An 18,634-nucleotide genomic window follows, 5' to 3' on the forward strand; every position below is an offset into this window, starting at 1 on the left:
AATTATTAAAAAATAATTCAAAAATAAAATTATTTTCCTTCTTTTTGATGAGATTAAACTTCAAGTTCTTAAAAATGTATTGTTTCTTTTTACAACAATAGTCTAAAAAAATATTAAGACTTATAATTTACTTTATTTAAAAATCATATTAATAACAACATTTTCTAGTCAGGTCTGAGAACGAAATTTAAAACGTTTGTTATTATTCCGATTTTTACAATTTTCTTAGAAGTAAAATCTGGAAACAAATAAAGAATTTATAAGTTCCATGAACTTTGTTAAAATTCAAATAAGACGCTGTATTTACGAGCTTTGATTAGGCTCTCTTATAGTATTCCCAAAACTCTCCGGAGTGTTGTAAAATCTAATAATTTGTCTGTATGAATTTATTCTGCCTTCATCTTTACTAATTTCCTAGCTCCGCTGTTTACAGACCGATCCAGAAGTTTAATTTCCTAGATCAGTTGTTAACAGACCAATCCAGAAGTTTGATTTCCTTGATCTGTTGTTAACAGACCGATCCAGAAGTTTGATTTCCTAGATCAGTTGTTTACAGACCAATCCAGAAGTTTAATTTCCTAGATCTGTTGTTAACAGACAAATCCAGAAGTTTAATTTCCTAGATCAGTTGTTAACAGACCGATCCAGAAGTTTGATTTCCTAGATCTGTTGTTAACAGACCAATCCAGAAGTTCGATTTCCTAGATCAGTTGTTTACAGACCGATCCAGAAGTTTGATTTCATTGATCTGTTGTTTACAGACCGATCCAGAAGTTTGATTTCCTAGATCAGTTGTTTACAGACCGATCCAGAAGTTTGATTTCATAGATCTGTTGTTTACAGACCGATCCAGAAGTTTAATTTTCTAGATCTGTTGTTTACAGACCAATCCATAAGTTTGATTTTTTATATCTGTTGTTTCCAGAACGATCCAGAAGTTTGATTTCCTAAATCTGTTGTTTACAGACCAATCCAGAAGTTTGATTTCCTAGATCTGTTGTTTACAAACCGACCCAGAAGTTGTATTTCCTAGATCTGATGTTTATAGACCAATCCAGAAGTTTGGAACTTTGTAAAACTCGTAAGCAAAATGTTCATCATCTCCGAAAGGATCATTGTGGAGTGAAATATCCTTGATCTCCAACTAAAAATAATTCTTAAAGGGACTGAAAGAGAATTTTCAAATGACCTTTCCTTGAGCAAAGATGGTAATGACGATGCACATTGCACAATGTTACCCTAAACAGCTTTGTCTGATCAAGTATGAATTTGATAAGAATGTTTATAATTTTTAATTACAGAAAAAGATATTGGAAATATCATAAATTAACACTTTTAAACCTCGAAAAACGACAATATCTTCCGAATTATTGATCAGATAAAGGTTTCAAGTGTACAGTTGTAGATCGGACATTGCTTTCTTTGCATGGAGGGTCACTTGAAATTACGCCTACACAGTCCCTTAAAAGGGCAAAACTAATTAGAATTACCTACCACAGAATTAAGAATGACTTTCAAAGATTTGTTACAAACTTTAATCTGGAGATTTTATCTTATCTGCAGATTAAATATTGCTTGTTCTCCACTCATTTTTAATCTCCAGATTAATTATCCGATCAGGATTAATGATATCCCATTCAAAAGTTCCCATCTCTGGTACTTCAATTTTTCTTCACCCCTAGTAGGCTACAGTGAAACCCTTAATAACGAATACATCGAAAGAATTCATCAAATGTTGTGTTCTTCACTTTATGATAGTGGAATGTTGCAGATATTTAGTTTTTTTAATTAAATGATTATATGGAACTCTTTAAAACTGTTCCCGCATATTCATGGCTATTTATTTATTTTCGCAAATAATGAAATTTACCTAATATAGTATAAAACTCATTGAAAAATTGTCAAGACGACATTTGATAAATTCTTCCGATGTCTTCCTTATTAAGGGTTTCACTGCAGTAAACATTATACAATCAGAATTCTTATGATGGTTTTGGTAAAATATAAAACAAACTCTTCATCTGGCACGATTGATATCCAACCTGGATGAGTTGTTTATAAGCTAGATGTAACACAATTTGAATTTCAACAATATTTATTAAATACAAATGAGATTGCTTAAATGGTATCTCTCTATTCCAAAGTTTTATTTGCCCCACTGTATATAGTATACGCTACGTTCATGTAATTTTAGCAGAAGTCGCAACTTTTGTGCTGTGCATCTAGGGATCAAGTATTTATCTCCATCTTTTGCAGACTCACGGAGTAATTCAATTCAAACTCTACACCAGGGATAACTAAAATTAAGGGATCAAGCATTGATTCTTAATAAATGCCCACATTGGATATCAAGATCAAGGGTTCAAGATTAAATATATCTACTCAAAAGTTCCGATCTCTGGTCACAATATTAATAATCCAACCTGGAAGGGTCCGGTAATTTTATCCTTGAGGGTTATTGACATTCCTTGCATTATTCTCAATGGGACTCTCTGCTGCCTATCCTGGATCATCCCTTGATATCCTACAACAAATAATTCAAATTGAAAATTTGTCATCTGCTAAAAATCTAACAAAATATGGATAAACGTTTTCAGTGCTTGAACAATAACAATTACAATTACTTAACAGCATTAAGATCAAAACAAAAACAAGTTGAAGGTAATCTTTTTAACAAAAAAACATAAAATAACAGAACTCAGACTTAACTTTGAATTTTGACAAGCCAAAACTAGATTAAAAAAAAAAACTCTGACTCAACAAAAATAAATTTTGAAAAAATGATTTCAGACTTACCAAAAATGAATTTTGAAAAAGGTATTTTAACGTACTGCCAGTAAGGTCCTCCTCTATTATCAGAAGAAATCAGTAAAAAAGGCTTTTTAAAGTTTTTCTTTAAAGGGTAAAAACAGTTTTCTGGGAGAATAAAAATGTAACAATTTAGAAGTGAATTGAAAAAACAACAAACAAACAACTGTAAACATGGATGAAGAACAAAAAAGATTCTCAATTTTTGCCGAAAAAGATGAAAGCTAAATTTGATTTTCTGATTCCTGGTATATAGAGGATAATGCCACCGATCATCCCAGGTTATATCTAGATCTCTTTTCACCTTCAGGTTTAGCAGATACTTCCTTGTCAATAAACCAATCCATTAATCCATCAATCAATCCATCAATCAAAAACCAACAAAAAACCATCAAACAACCAACAAAACAACCAAACAACCAACCAATCCATCAATCCGCCAATTCGTCAATCTATCAATCAAACAATCAACCAACAAACCAAGCAATCGAACAACCAACCAACACATCAATCAATTCATCCATCCATCAATAAATCATTCAACCAAGAAATCAATCAATCAATCGATAAATTACTCAACCAACCAACCAATCAATCAATCTAACATGAACAAACAATAATAAAGAATTAGAATATGTCCAGTTAATCAAATCAGGCGTAAATCAATAAAACGAAAAAAAAAACCTCGAAAAAAGTGAAACACATATTATTGTTTTATTTTCTATTTCTATTTTCTTACCTTCCATCCCCTCTAATATTCATTGTAAGATGAGTGTAATTATCCCAATGGTTTAGAAGTTTCATTCTTCCAAATGATTTTCGTTTTGTTACACTCGCAATGTTTACATAACCTAAAAAATCAAAAATAAATCAAAAATAAAAAAATTTAAAAAACTTTTTATTAGTAAATAAATTAATATTAAAAAATAAATTGATTTAAATTTTCATTGTTTTTTCTTTAAAAAAAAAGGTATTTTAAAATTTAGATATGAGTTGAAAACGGGTAAACACATTTTTCAAGGAGACAATTTTTTGGTATAATATCAGTATTTCCCAAAATCGGAGCCTGGTCCATTTTAAGCATTTAATAGAGCTCAGAAGTTTACGTAAAGATGGAATTTTACAGAAATGAGCTTAAAACTTTATAATTGGATACACTTAATCCCGATTTCTAAATCTCTCTACCCACTAAGGACCCTTTTGATTTTCTTCTTAAACCTCTCTCTTTTAGATATACCTACTTTTTATCGAGATCAACGCTTGATCTCATCATTTATCAATCTCAAGATTAATTTAATCTTCGCATTGACTGCACGCTCAAAATTTCAAAATCAACATTGGTTAAATTATATGCATAACAGGATACAAACTGAAGATTAATTAATCTAGAGATTAATAAATGATGAGATCAAGCATTTATCTCGATATCCACAATTCTAAAGTTTTCTTCAGCTCTGTTGATTGAACTCGATAAAGTATGCTGACCTGCTTCCTCAGTTCTACCATCAGCTGGTACTCTAGTAGACAGTTCTCCACTAAACACAGCTCCAGTACCAGCACTGTTCATCTTTAGTTCAGCGGAACTATATCCTTCACCCCAGTCAGAGTCACGTGTTACAATCCATTCATCTAGTTCCAGCTCCTGAATATGATAAACATAACACGTGTTATTCATGCATCTAGTTCCAACTCCTGGATATAATAAACATAACACGTGTTATCCAATCATCTAGTTCCAGCTCCTGGATATAATAAACATAACACGTGTTATCCATTCATCTAGTTCCAGGTCCTGGATATAATAAACATAACACGTGTTAGCCAATCATCTAGTTCCAGCTCCTGGATATAATAAACATAACAAGTGTTATCCAATCATCTAGTTCTAGCTCCAGGATATAATAAACACAACACTTACAGACCAGATTTCTAAATATCAAATTGAAGAAATGAACTACAGAAAAACTCACCGATTGGAAACCCCACTCTTTATTCCTTTGTCCTGGTCGAACGAAGGCCTCCCTGAGGTTCTTGTTGACGTTGTACTCCCCTCCTTTCACCTCATCCGTCCACTTCTCCACCTCCCCCTTCACTATCTAGACAACAGGAAATGTATAGACCATGGTACAACGAAAATTAGGGGGATTAAACCACATGACAGGAAGTGTTGGGCATTATATTTGATCCGTTTTTTTTATATTTTAAGCTTTTTAGGTTTCATGTAGCTTTAAAAATAATCTATTAAATTCACTAGATCTAAATCTTCTAAAATCATTTTCTCTAACATGAGAGCCAGAAATCTGAATAGGAAAGCGAAATTAATCTAATACTTGAGCGGATTTGATATGGTTAATACGCAATTAGTTTTACAAATAACTTATTTAATCAGTTTTTAAGTTAAATGAGTTTGTTCACACTGAACAATTTCTGTGTCTCATGTTCATTGGACTATTTAAAGTCAAAACTTGAAGCAAAAAGTTGTCTATCCTTATCCAGTTCTCAATGTACAAGTGCATTTTCTGCATTTAACAAAATTTTGAGCTCTGACAAAAGCTATTTGCCTCTGACCTTATCAGAATTTTAAAACTCGTTCAGGCATATATCGTATGTCAGACTCAACATATTTATTAAACTTAAGATTTTTTGAAGATCCTCTTTACATCATAATCCTCACTAAATGCCCATGTTTATTGGGCCATCCTGTTTAAAAGTATAAATTTTCCCAAAAACATTTCAATTCAACATTGTTATTACATTTTAAATTGTAATAGTTTCACAAGAAAAGACAAAAGCTTGAGTGTTAAAACACATTTATTTACAGTTTAAAATATCACACAAATATACTGTTTACAAAAGTAACTGATTCAAGAATGTTCTAAATAAGATCTATGCGTAAATAGGTCTCACAGCATCACACGCTAGAGCCAGGACTAGAATCTCAATCATTTCTGCAGTGTAGAACTCAGTGTTACAACAGTATTGGTTTATACTCCTCTTCAGGATTTCATAGTTACTAAAACTTTTCTTCTCTTGGTAGCAGACGGTAGAGCAGGGATGGTTTCCGGAGTTGGACCAGCGTTGAGTCTCAGGGGAGCCTGGAGCAGAAATTGGAATTTCTCCCCGTTTTAGTATACGGATTTGTGGTGGAGGATTGGATCTAATAAACTCTAGGTCTACGGGGGACTCTGATCCTTCATGTCCGAAAGAAAGGATAGAACCAGAGCTCTGATTTCCAGGAGAAGGACTTGAACCATTGCTCTGATATTCAGAAGAAGGGCTTGAGCCATTGCTCTGATATCTAGTAAAAGAAGCGGAATCGGAACACTGATATCCAGAAGAACTAGTGGAACCTAAACTCTGATATCCAGAATAAGAACTTAAACCATAGCTCTGATATCCAGTTAAATGAGCGGAACCTAAACTCTGAAATCCAGGAGAAGAGCTTGAGCTATTGCTCTGATAACCAGTAAAAGGGGCGGAACCGGAACTCTGATATCCAGAAAGAGTGAAACTATAGCTCTGATATCCAGGAGAAAGGCTGGAGCCACAGCTCTGATATCCAGTAGCAGGACTTGATCCGGAACTAAAATATCCACTTTCGTTGCTCTTTTTCCTCATCAAGGGTTGAGTTTTATATCCTGAGCAATTCATGATCTCAATAAAATCCTAGCAAGAATTAAAGTTCTTCAATCATGCTCAGGTTTATATACACGTTGAGGGCTATTTGACCGTCGCGCTGAGTCTCCGGGTATCCCTTGGAGCGCCGTGAGTTTGACCGCTAGAACTATCCGTGGATTTGACCGTTTAATCTGTTCAATGTTAACTGAATGAATTGACCGCACGTTGCCAGCCAGCCCATCAGGGCGAAATGTCTTCCAATTAAATGGGGTAGATTGTAGGCGAAATTAGAGGTTTTATGAAAGGTTATGTTGGATAAATTAATTGGCCCCACGTAATTTGCTATTAAACCTTATGTTACGTTGAAATAACATAATTATATTTTAACAAATCGAAATTTCTAAAAAATCAAACTTAGACGACATTTTTAAAAATTCAAAAAAGCTAACCTGAAAACTTTGGGTCAAAAGCTTCTTAGGATTACTTCTCATTTCTATTTTCATCTGTTCCATAACAGGAACCGGTTTACTGAAATAAGCAAAACATAACAGGAGCCGGTTTACTAAATTAAACAATAAACAAATCAGTGTTTTGATATTTCCGGAATACTGAATGAAACAACATGTAACAAAAAAATAAGTCTGTTCTTAGCGACAATTTTATCAGATTTAAAAAAAGTTTGATGTACAATTAGTCTAAATATGTACAGTATACATGTACTTACTTTGTCCAGTATCCATGTTTAGGATCCATTTGATGAAACATATGTCTTCTATCCCTCTCTATTCTCCCCTGCAGGGTCGGCTGGTTGGGCGGCAATCCTTTCTTGGCAATCTCTAGATCAGATGGACGTTTGTTTAAATCCTCTGCGCTTACAAACTTACTCTTGAACTGTTCCAAGCGGGACTTCTTGTACTTCTTGTAATTAGTTAAAGAAGTATGAAGATTTCGCGGATTTATGTGGTTCAAGGATTTACTTGGAAAAAGTTTGGAGGATTTTTCAGAAAATCCAAAGGATTTATTGATTTCTGATGTGTATCCCGAAGAGAAAAGCTTCGTAGCTGAATGAATCCGTGGTTCTAATTTTAAATTTAACCTTGCCCCTAGGCTCAAAAAGGGAGTACAGGTCCCTAACATTTCTACTCTGAAACAGACAACTACTTCACTTTTGAGTCCTTGTTACACAACCTAAGCTGAAAAAAATTTAAATGCTAAATGTCTAACAAATACATACAATACATTTTTAACAGATATTTAATAATATGGTGCGAATCCAAATTTATGTCGTTTTATAGATTGAAATGAAGAACCCGTCTCAATAAATCTTAATATATAGAAATTGAAGGCACTGAAATGTTGAGAAGGTTCTATTGATATGGCACGGGCATACATGTAGATTGTAGACTGCAGATATGTTTATAGAAAGGGGTCGCGGTGATGGACGGTTAATTTTTTTTTCTTCTGTAAATCATTTTTTTGGGAAAAAATTGCTTGAAATCGGATTAGCTGACAACAAGCAACATCGGATTTTTAATGTCTGATTCACGTGATAAATAGAATACAGATCTTTTGAAAATCACGTTTTTACGTTGAAGAACAAGTTTTTGTAAATTTCATCAGTCATTTTCATAATAAAGGGTAAACTATGCTTTAAACCTTGTTTCACAATCACAGATATTTAATGGAAACGAACAACTTGAAGAGTCCTAATTACCCATATTTTAAGAGAAGCATGCCAGATTCAAGATAGTTTATTTAACACAACTTTTTCTGATCAAGTATGTGGAAAAAACTTCGTTTTTCTGGCTTAAAAAGTGTTTAATTCTGTTATTTCGAGCATTTGTTTTCTGAAGGAAGAAATGCGCTAGTCGCGTTTGTAAGGAAAACTCATATGAAAACAAACCGTTACCCCCAAAAAAGCATGGATATCTTAATATATTCTTGAATAGACAAAGTTGTTACTGGTACTGTTGTTAATAAGGACATGCCACTCTATCAATGGAGGGTTACTTGAAATTACGCATATATTCCCTTCAAACAGTTTTCACAAATGAAGATTTTAACGACAGCATTGATAATGATTAAAATAATAATAATAATAATAATAATAGATTTGCTATACACTGAGTTAATACCACACATATATATTATATTGATGGAATGTTACGAGCATAAAGTTTGCGGGTCTTTTTAGTTTAATGTCAAATTGTCTATTTTTTGACATTTAGATCCAAGTTTGAATATTTTGATACTTTTTGAATATCCTAGCTGGATATATCACAATTATAAGTTTCAAACATCAATTTGAGTTTAAAAAATTTCTTCTGCACTGGAACCAGATTCAATGAATAGTGAAAAGTAGCTTAACCTCGCAGAAGTAGTTTAACCAACCCTGCCTCTCTATTCATTAATGGAATTAAATGGAATGGAATTAAAATTGAATAATAAATGTTTCTAAAAGGATACGTAAGGTCGATGATTTGACAAATCGAAGTTTAGCATAAAAATGCGTTAATGAGGACGGATAAAGGTGGTAGAAGGACGATAGATGAAAATATATTGACTAAGAATATTCGTCCTCATCCGAAAAGAGAGCTCCAGGACTAGAGACGAGTAGAGTAGAATCATTCCTGGATCGTCCGCCCAGCACAACAGGCAACCTATATAAAGAATTTTTCAGTTTTTTTAAGTTACACATTTAATACTCCAATCTTTTCTTCTTCTGAGAAACAGAATAAAGCCAGAGAATCCTTAACATTGGTTTCTGATCATTGGCCGGTTCATTACACAACAGAGGTGGATAGATCCAATAAGAGTATATTGAGGAGAGGAAGTTAGGGTTTGTTTGCATTTTATTATGACATATAGATCCAACGAGGTTATTATAGAACTAATTAGGAACAATAACAAAGATCATAAACAAGGCTCTGTATTAAATTTTATATTACTCTGTTATGTTGTTATTTTTAATGATTAATGAAGCCAGTTCTAGAGCTGTCCTAATACAACGCAGTGCAGATAATGTAGACAAATCAAATAAAATCAAATCATAAGTTGCAAGGATGGCCTAAGACTCCATTAGTGGATTGGAGTTTCAAGTCCTCCTCTATAGTCTATACCTCAGAGCATTTTTGGCCTGAATTCCTTTTAATCAAAAAAAAACTTTCTTTTTAGTTTAAGAAGCACTTTCTGGTACTATTTTCAGAAATTGCAGTCTTTGTATCCATATCTTTTTTCCAATAATCGCAAACCGTCCCTTTAAAGTTTGAATACCTGGCCCTAAGCTCCTGGAGGGTCCTGTTACCCCTCTCCCTGGCCCCTGGAGTTCTGTATATATAAACACCTCCTGCTATACCGACCACCATCATCAGCACAATAATTATATGACCCCAGGACATTCCTAAACAAAATGTAATTTAATCAGCCACCAAATATCAACTATCTGGATTATAAATCAATTATCTGGATTATAAATCAATTATCTGGATTATAAATAAATTATCTGGATTATATATCAATTATCTGGATTATAAATCAATTATCTGGATTATAAACCAATTATCTGGATTATAAATCAACTATCTGGATTATATAAATCAAGTATCTGGATTATAAATCAATTCTCTAGATTATAAATCAATTATCTGGATTATAAATCAATTATCTGGATTATAAATCAATCTTCTGGATTATAAATCAATCTTTTGGATTATAAAACAATTATCTGGATTATAAAACAATTATCTGGATTATAAATCAATCTTCTGGATTATAAATCAATTATCTGGATTATGTGAATTACTGCATTAAAAAGGTAATTTCTGGTTAGCCTTTATTTGATGGAGTGGCATGTCCGATTCAGAAATATTTATCTAAACGAAAAAGATCTCGTTGTTTTGCTACAGTGGTAGGCAATTAATGCCGACTATATCAATACAATGAAGACGATTATTTAATTTTTGTTTTGATTTCTAACAAGTTAGCTTTTTCAAATCTTAAGATTACAAGTAAACAAAGAAAAGCTTTTTAATTGACAGCTTCTCTTGACTTCTATGTGTGTCAATGCTGTTTAAAAGCTTTATATAAATCAAAATTTAAACCGAAAGTTGTCTTAATTGCTTTGATATAATAGCATACCACTGTAGAGGAATGCATTCTGATAATTTCCTTTATTGCTTCTGCAGAATAATTCCTCAAGTTATATTTACACCGAAATAAAAGTTGGTAATAATCAATTTTCAGAAAAACAAAAAGGATGTAGTATTCTTGATAAAACTATGATTTTAAGTGTACTATTGTTCATCGCACATGCCTAACCATAAACGAGGGGTCATTTAAAATTAAGTCTTCAATCAATATATTTAAAATTAAGTCTTCAATCAATATATTTAAAAAGTTTCATAAAAACAGCATAAAGATTCTAATAGTCAATAATAATGTTGTAAGAAAAACTTTTTAATTTACCCGTGTTTGGAGGAACTAATTCCTTGACAGTAGTTGTATCTTTGATATCTACATCTACAACCTTCCCTCCTCCTAAATCATCACAATGATCATAATGTTCTAATTAATAAAAATACAACTATTTGAAAATTGTCATTATTTCTTTGTATTTTTAAAAACTATCATAATATCTTTCACTCTTAATTTAAGATACTTAAACAAGAATAATAATGAGATAATTAGATAACTAGATAATTAGATAATTAGATAATTTGATAATTTGATAATTTGATAATTTGATAATTTGATAATTTGATAATTTGATAATTTGATAATTTGATAATTTGATAATTTGATAATTTGATAGTTGAATAATAGGATAAGAAGATAATGAGATAATGAGATAATTAGATAATTGAATAATGGGATGAGAAGATAATGAAATAATGAGATAATGACATAATGAGATAATGAGATAATGAGATAATGAGATAATGAGATAATGAGATAATGAGATAATGAGATAATTAGATAAATAGATAATTAGATAGTTGAATAACAGGATAAGAAGATAATCAAATAATGAGATAATAAGATAATTGGATAAGAAGATAATGAGATAATGAGATAATTGTGTCAATGGATATCTAAGTCATTAGAAAATTTTAGAATGGCACTTTAATGTTGTTCTCAGATCAAGTAACTTAATCCAAGGGAATCAAAACCCTAGTCTCCGTAAACTACAACAGTGTAGCTCAGCATAAACAACTACAATTGTAAATGATCAAGTTATAAAAGTATTTTAATATTTAACTTTTCAATCACGAGTTTAATGATATTAATATCTATTTATACAACTCCCTAGTGTTATAATGATACGGAACATTATATTTTTGCCAGTATTTTAACCTCAAACAAACTAAATTAAGTAAAAATCCGGGCAAAAATATAATTTCACAAACTATACACAAGGCAGTTGTTTATATTAAATCAAATCAAATGCACTCCCCACACTTTTATTCCTTTTTTAACCGAAAAAATGCTAAAAAAAACTCTAAAATCCGCAAAAGTTTACACTTAATTACAAGGTCACTTGAAATCACGATTCTATATTACGCTTTATTTACAACAAACTTTTCTAGAAGACAAGAATTGACAATGTCAGAACTTAAACTTTAAAAATAAAATTTAGAAGTATTTAACTAACCTTGTCTGTATCTATCTATCTCCTCCTTGGTACACAGCTCAATAGTTCTCCAGTTCAAGATAATCATACAAGCTAGTTTACCGTTCTTGTCCAGGCTAGGCGATCCTACTCCAGCGCTGGGATCACAGCTAGAAAATAGAATATTTCGGTGTGGGTCTTACATATGAAATATAACGCAACCAATTGGAGTAATTTCAAACGAAAGAAATGTCGCTGTTAAAGGGAGGGATCGCAAACAAAGACAGGGTACAGTTAAAATAGTTTCCCGTTCTTGTCTAGGCTGCTAGACAATTAGAACGATTAAGGTCGGGTAATTCAAATAACAAAGGTATCTGCTAAAGGGAGTAATCTCAAACAAAAAGATCATAGTTAAAGGGAGTTGTCAAGTTAAATGGATCAGAAATATGGTTTTCTTAAAGTAGTTTCTAGTTTTTAATTAAAATTGTTATTAAAATTGTTCCTCCTGAACCGTGTAATAATGGGAATTCTTACACGATATGCTTACTACTATGGAACCGAACAGATATGATATCTATATGATAAAACAAGACATTCGTATATATATATATATGTTGCGTATAGCCGGCCAAACGGCTGGACTGATTGGGCTGAAATTTTTTTTGTGCACACTCATGGGTGGCCTGTTATGGGCTTAAAAATTCAAAGTTTTTTTCTTCAAATTTTTTTTCAACTGGCAACACCGGGCCCATCAGCTAGTAATAATATATAGTATTCTAAAATTTTCTAAATGACAATTTGTTTTAAAAGATTAATTAGATATATTATTATATCATATTATTAGATATAACTTTTGACTGAAAATAACTTCTTCTTAAAAGGAGTGACCGGCTACGTAAGGTAGTTGAACTGAATATGCAGTGTTGTGTTGTGGAAAACTTCTTTCGGATTCATTTGAGACATATTTTACTTTATAAAGATCTGGAAATCCTGAGTTTGAGCGCAAATCCGACGTTCAAAACTCCTACTTTGGGGGTGGATACGTTTTCAGATTTTTTTTTTTATTAAGGGGGAACAAAACTTTTGAGGATGGAAAATAATGTTAAAAGCAAATAAGGTGTACAGAAGTTAGTGGTTACTTACTGTACCTGTAGTAAATTTTAGTCATGAATCTTTTGTTTTCAATCCCACAAAGGTCTCCCTAAAACATGGATTATAATAAAGACAATATTAACAAATATGATGATAATAACCATAATGATAAAAGGTACACCGAGGGGAGGAAGGCCAGCCACAACAATTTCTTGTCCGAGCCATATTCTCCTCATTTTCTAGGCCGAGCTACCTCGGAATCCTCGTCCTTTGATTAAAAGTCTCCAATTCTTGAAGATAAAACTATTTTTCTAAAATCTGGCCACGTTAGGGCATAAAATATGGATGGACTAAAGTATTGCAATGGTTATATCATGTTGGAATCTTCAAAGTTCAAACCCAAAAGAATGATGTCAAACTTTATTTAGGTAAAACTTAAATCTTTTCTGCCTCTGCATATTTACAAAAATTGATATTTCATTTATGCCCTAACGTGGCTTTATTCTTAAAAAATAGCTTTATCTGGAAGGAAAAGATTCAATAATATTGAAAGTACGAGGATTTCGAGGTGGCTCGGACGAGAAAATGAGGAGAATGTGGCTCGGACGAGAAATTGTTGTAGTTGGCCTTCCTCCCCTCGTACACCTCAGGAAGCTCATCCATAATTGGATTATGAATAGATTAATATCACTTTTATATTTGAAATTTCTCAATAGCACAAACAATCTTTTTACTTTCAATGAGAACCGGTTTTTTACTGGTGGAGCTAAATATGGTTCATTTTATCATCTTTAACGACAATTTTCGCAAACACTCACTTTGATTTTTCTTCTAATTTACAGAAACTTTAGAGAGGTTACATAATCTTACATATCCATTCACAAAGTAAATAAAGTTTATCAAACCATCTTTGACCCCAGTTATAATTTTTTTCAAAGCTCCCTTTAATTCTTCTTCTTGTTCACAGAAACATCAGATAGATTTAACATAATTTTAAAAATCAGTTTACACTTTCATTAAATCATCTTTAACCCCGATTTTCGCATACACTCGCTTTAATTCATATTCTTACTTGCAGACACATCAGATAGAAGTAATATACTTTTACACATCGATTCAGACCCTTAATAAGGTTCATTTTAATCATATTTAGTCCCAGTTTTCATTTTCGCAAACCCATCCTTTAATTCTTATTTTCAGAAACATCAGATAGAAAAAAAACAAGTTTAAAAAATCAATTCACTCTAAATATGGTTTATTGGGTCATCTCTAGTCCCATTTTCATTTTCGTAAACACTCCCTTTAATTGTTCTAATTCTGCAATATACCTCTAGATATCTAACCCTGAGTTCCTCAGACTCCGGGAAATATTTTACATCGTTCATCTTGCCGAGGGAATAGTTGTTCATCCCTTCAACCTTACACACAGATCCTCCACAGCTGGATACTACAGAACCACAGGGTTGGATCTCATACTTAACCTAGACAACACATAATTTCAAGTGACATTCCCAATGTTACTATTTCAACTATTTCCTTGCTCGATATTTCTTCTTAAATTTCAATACATGTTGATATACAGGTTGTTAATTTAGTTATCGCATTCTAATGTCGTAGAGCCACTTTTTAAAGGTGTTATGATGATTCACAAAACCCTTGATATCTGTAGGTAATGTTATTAAGATCCCATTGTGTAGTAAACTACTAGGTGTTTTTTTTTTAATGTCAATTTTCAAACGCCAATAATTCAGTAATGTTTAAATATCTAAGTTCTCTAAAAAGCTAATCAAATATGAGATTGATAATCTATTATGAAAAATCGCAAAATATAAAAAGAGAAATCTGCAAATTCATTCAAAGCGTAACAAACATATTTTCAAAAAGTCCAAAAAATCACTAATCTATATATAAATTTGGCTTGTCTGTCTGTTTGTTTGGGTGTCTGTTTGTTTGTATCCAATAAACGTCAAAACGGTCGAACCGATCGGGCCCAAATTTTTTGTGGGACATCACGTGCCCACAGGGTAGGTTTATGAATGATCAAAATTTTAAATATTTGTCTGCATCAAAATTCGATCTTCAATAAATTTTTGAAAATTTTGAAAATCCACGAAATTTTTTGTGAAAATCCGCGAATTATTTTTGTTTTGTTTTACGATGTACACAAAGAGAACATGTTCACAATTAATTTAGAAGATGGGCGCGAAGCGCCTTATAAGGCTAGTTATCGAAAAAATGGGTTGACTCAGCTTCGAAGAGACTTTATCTTTAAATACAAACCTGTAAACAAGATAACTGTTCCAAACTACATGCAGAAGAGTTATATCACAATGTCAATGACAAGAGTTAAATTTTTCTGCCAAGAAGCTGGCGGGCATTTCGTACATTTAATGAAAAATCACTCAATGTTAGGAAAAAGAACCACATATGAATGGCAAGTTTGACAATGAAAAGGGCAATGGAATTAAATAAATTAATAATTTTAAGACCTTTTTAATTTTTGCTTTCTTAATAAGGCCCTTTTGGATTTTTTTAGGCTTGCGGTAAATATGACAGAAAAACCATTTTAAGATGTTTTCAGGCAAAATTTAAACTTTTCAGAACCATAAATTGATTTATGGGAAAGGAAGGAAAAGAGGGGACAATTTAGGTATTTATTGATATATTATCAACTTCTAATACTAAAATTGTAATAACCTGTAACTAGAATTATATTCAAATCAAATCAAATCATATTATACAGGGATTGTTTGAGGCTTCCTTCTTTTGGGTAACAATTTCAATTCTTTCCCAATTTCTAGACTTTTGGCCCGATCAGTATATTAACCTGTTGTGAGGTCGGATCTTGAACTATATATTTCCCTGGTTTCTCCAGGTTAGATAGATCTACATACTTCTGTCTACCCGGATGATAGATCTTACAAGAATCAGGCTCATGGATATCCATCTCCCTAAACATTCATCCTTTCATTCATTCATTCATTCATTCATTCATTCATTCATTCATTCATTCATTCATTCATTCATCCTTTCATCCTTCCTTTCATTTATCCATTCATTCATTCATTCATCCTTTTATTCANTTTATATTTTCATTTATATTTTCATTTATATTTTCATTTATATTTTATTTATATTTTCATTTATCTTTTCATTTATCTTTTCATTTATCTTTTCATTTATATTTTCATTTATATTTTCATTTATATTTTCATTTTTATTTTCATTTATCTTTTCATTTGTATTTTCATTTAACTTTTCATTTGTATTTTCATTTGTATTTTCATTTTTATTTTCATTTATCTTTTCATTTAACTTTTCATTTATCTTTTCATTTAACTTTTCATTTATCTTTTCATTTATGGGTCATTCCATGTCAAGTCAGCCACCTGATGGACAGCATGTCACAGATTTGCTGAAATTTTGCATACAATTAGGATATGAAAAAAAAATCACGGAACCCGAAGATGATCATTCTGAGACCTCTGAGGCCGTAGATATGGCTCTGGAAAGTTTCTGATATTTTGAGATTTCGAGGACGGCCTCTATAAATCAAATGGCTCTAACTTTTTTGTTTTAAAAGATAGCTCCAAAAAAATTTCAGTTTTGAATAGGTTATCACATTTGGCGTTAAAAGAAAAAATATCATTAAAATATTATTTACAGGTCATAATTGCATTTCTCTATTTTCAGCCTCCGTTTGAGGATGTGTACCAATTCCGGATTGTTTTGATTTTTTTAATATATTTTTATACTACCATAAGGAAGGGGTTAGAAAAGTTTTTTTTTATATGTATTTGTTCCTGTTGAGGAGGAGACCTGATAATGTAATGCTAATTTAGATTTCTTAATGTAACTAACAGGTAGTATTTCTGCTTAATTATTGTTATCTCTCCTAAACATTGATAATTATTTAATATTTGATACTTTTATGTGAGTAAGTGATCTAAATCATAAAAAGAGACCATCAATAGTATTTATTTAAACTATTGTACACTAAAAATGCATTGTGTATTACTAATTTTTAAATATTTCAGTGTAGGTCTATTTTTACACCTCAGATATTAGTCTTAGGTGGGGTCAAATTATTTATCATACCCCCACTGCTTAAAAAGACTCAGTCAAAATTTCAGTAAAATCTGTGACAGCTTGACAGGTGGTTGACTTGACATGGAATGACCCTTATCTTTTCATTTGATTTATGTTTTCATTTATGTTTTCATTTATGTTTTCATTTCTCCTTTCATTTCTCCTTTCATTTAATCGTTTATCTTTATATTTATCTTTTAATTTTTCTCTTTTTATCCTTTAATTTATTCGTTTACCCTTTCGTTCATTGAATTATTAATGAATAAATACATGAATTAATGAATTATGGGACCAATGGCTAATGAATAAAAGGATGAACAGATAAAAGAATGAATAATTGAATAGAAGGCTGAATGAAAAGATGAATAAATGAAGAATAATAATAAAATATCTGGATGCATTTTAACTGAATATTACCTGGATGTATTAGCACAAGCAAGTATTGTCGCAACTTTAAACACTGCTTCACAGTTAGTAGAATCCATAGAGACAAGGCGAGGGTTCCCAAAGGGTGCTTTAGGGTCAATTATTTCAGCACAGGTGAAATATATTGTAGAACTCCAGGTGCCTCCTGAACCATCACAGATATCTCCCTCTTCGTACCGTAGCTCAATATGACCGTTAGCTACTACTCGAGGCGAGGAGAGAACCTTCCCCATACCTAGGAGAATATTAGACAAATAAAATATTAATTTAGCAAGTTATTGATAAATCAATGTCCAAAATAAATTTTTTGATAGAAAAATCTGAAAAATGAACAAAAAGTTGCTTGTAATAAAAAAAAACTTTTTTATACTACACTCTCATAATTTTTACAAATTTTGGGAACATGTTATCCCAAAGGCTTGCCAAAATTCAATGACATATAATTCGGTGATTCCCAATAAAAATTGGAATCGAAAAGAATTAGGAAATGTAATCCTAATAACAGAAACATTTGCACTACTTACAAGTGGCAGTGAAAAATAGAACCTTAAAATTAATTTAAAAGTCCACCATCAACCATTATCTTGAGTAAATAAAAATCAAATTATCAACAAATAATGCATGTCTATCTGACCTACGTAATCTCCGTTGTAGTATCCACAAACTCCCTGGGGATTACACCCTGACCTAGGGACGTCAGTGACCACCAGGGGACCACACACGTTCAACAGAAACTCATTTCCATCCCGATCCATTGTCTGGAATATTAATAGATCTTCCACAATAATCATTTCCGGCGGAAATAATAAAATGAAGAAAATGTGACGTAATTATAAAACAAGTAAAATTTTTCACATGCCAACAGTTTTTACATGTCAACAGTTTTCACATGTCAACAGTTTTCACATGTCAACAGTTTTCAATTGTCAACAGTTTTCACATTCCAACAGTTTTCACATGTCAACAGTTTTCACATACCATCAGTTTTCACAT

The 18,634-nt window shown here is 31.8% G+C and overlaps 2 protein-coding genes across 5 annotated transcripts; both read right to left on the reverse strand.

The window, feature by feature from the left end:
- Nucleotides 1–113: 113 nt before the first annotated feature.
- LOC111714780 (complex I intermediate-associated protein 30, mitochondrial-like) lies at nt 114–7,583 on the reverse strand. Its single transcript, XM_023489980.1, has 9 exons — nt 7,151–7,583; nt 6,876–6,954; nt 4,779–4,904; nt 4,294–4,450; nt 3,548–3,659; nt 3,054–3,134; nt 2,797–2,849; nt 2,424–2,524; nt 114–1,144 (listed from the first exon to the last, which is right to left on the reverse strand). Exons 1-9 carry the CDS (start codon nt 7,561–7,563, stop codon nt 1,043–1,045), a joined length of 1,224 nt encoding a protein of 407 aa, XP_023345748.1. The 5' UTR covers nt 7,564–7,583; the 3' UTR covers nt 114–1,042.
- LOC111714781 (cation-independent mannose-6-phosphate receptor-like) lies at nt 7,570–18,404 on the reverse strand. 4 transcript variants are annotated; one of them, XM_023489983.1, is made up of 9 exons: nt 18,276–18,404; nt 17,633–17,876; nt 15,954–16,077; nt 14,455–14,607; nt 13,183–13,235; nt 12,077–12,204; nt 10,891–10,959; nt 9,700–9,826; nt 7,570–9,086 (listed from the first exon to the last, which is right to left on the reverse strand). In XM_023489983.1, the coding sequence occupies exons 1-9, from the start codon at nt 18,394–18,396 to the stop codon at nt 8,990–8,992; spliced, it is 1,116 nt and encodes a 371-aa protein (XP_023345751.1). In that variant the 5' UTR covers nt 18,397–18,404; the 3' UTR covers nt 7,570–8,989. The 4 variants fall into 4 exon arrangements, with proteins under 4 accessions (XP_023345751.1, XP_023345750.1, XP_023345749.1 ...); XM_023489982.1 differs by having other exon boundaries at nt 10,891–10,962; XM_023489981.1 differs by having other exon boundaries at nt 10,891–10,989.
- Nucleotides 18,405–18,634: the final 230 nt, after the last annotated feature.

This window comes from Eurytemora carolleeae, unplaced genomic scaffold, assembly GCF_000591075.1.
Source record: "Eurytemora carolleeae unplaced genomic scaffold, Eaff_2.0 scaffold1645, whole genome shotgun sequence".
NCBI lineage: Eukaryota > Metazoa > Arthropoda > Copepoda > Calanoida > Temoridae > Eurytemora > Eurytemora carolleeae.

Coding starts and splice junctions, on each gene's coding strand:
- LOC111714781 (XM_023489981.1), bottom strand. CDS start 18,396: ATGGATCGGGATGGAAATGAGTTTCTGTTGAACGTGTGTGGTCCCCTG. Junction 10,990..12,076: donor GATAGATAGATACAGACAAG/GTTAGTTAAATA, acceptor TTTATTAATTAG/AACATTATGATCATTGTGAT. Junction 9,087..9,699: donor CTCCAGGAGCTTAGGGCCAG/GTATTCAAACTT, acceptor TTCTTTATATAG/GTTGCCTGTTGTGCTGGGCG.
- LOC111714780 (XM_023489980.1), bottom strand. CDS start 7,563: ATGTTAGGGACCTGTACTCCCTTTTTGAGCCTAGGGGCAAGGTTAAAT. Junction 6,955..7,150: donor AAACATGGATACTGGACAAA/GTAAGTACATGT, acceptor TGCTTATTTCAG/TAAACCGGTTCCTGTTATGG. Junction 4,905..6,875: donor TTTTGACCCAAAGTTTTCAG/GTTAGCTTTTTT, acceptor CCTGTTGTCTAG/ATAGTGAAGGGGGAGGTGGA.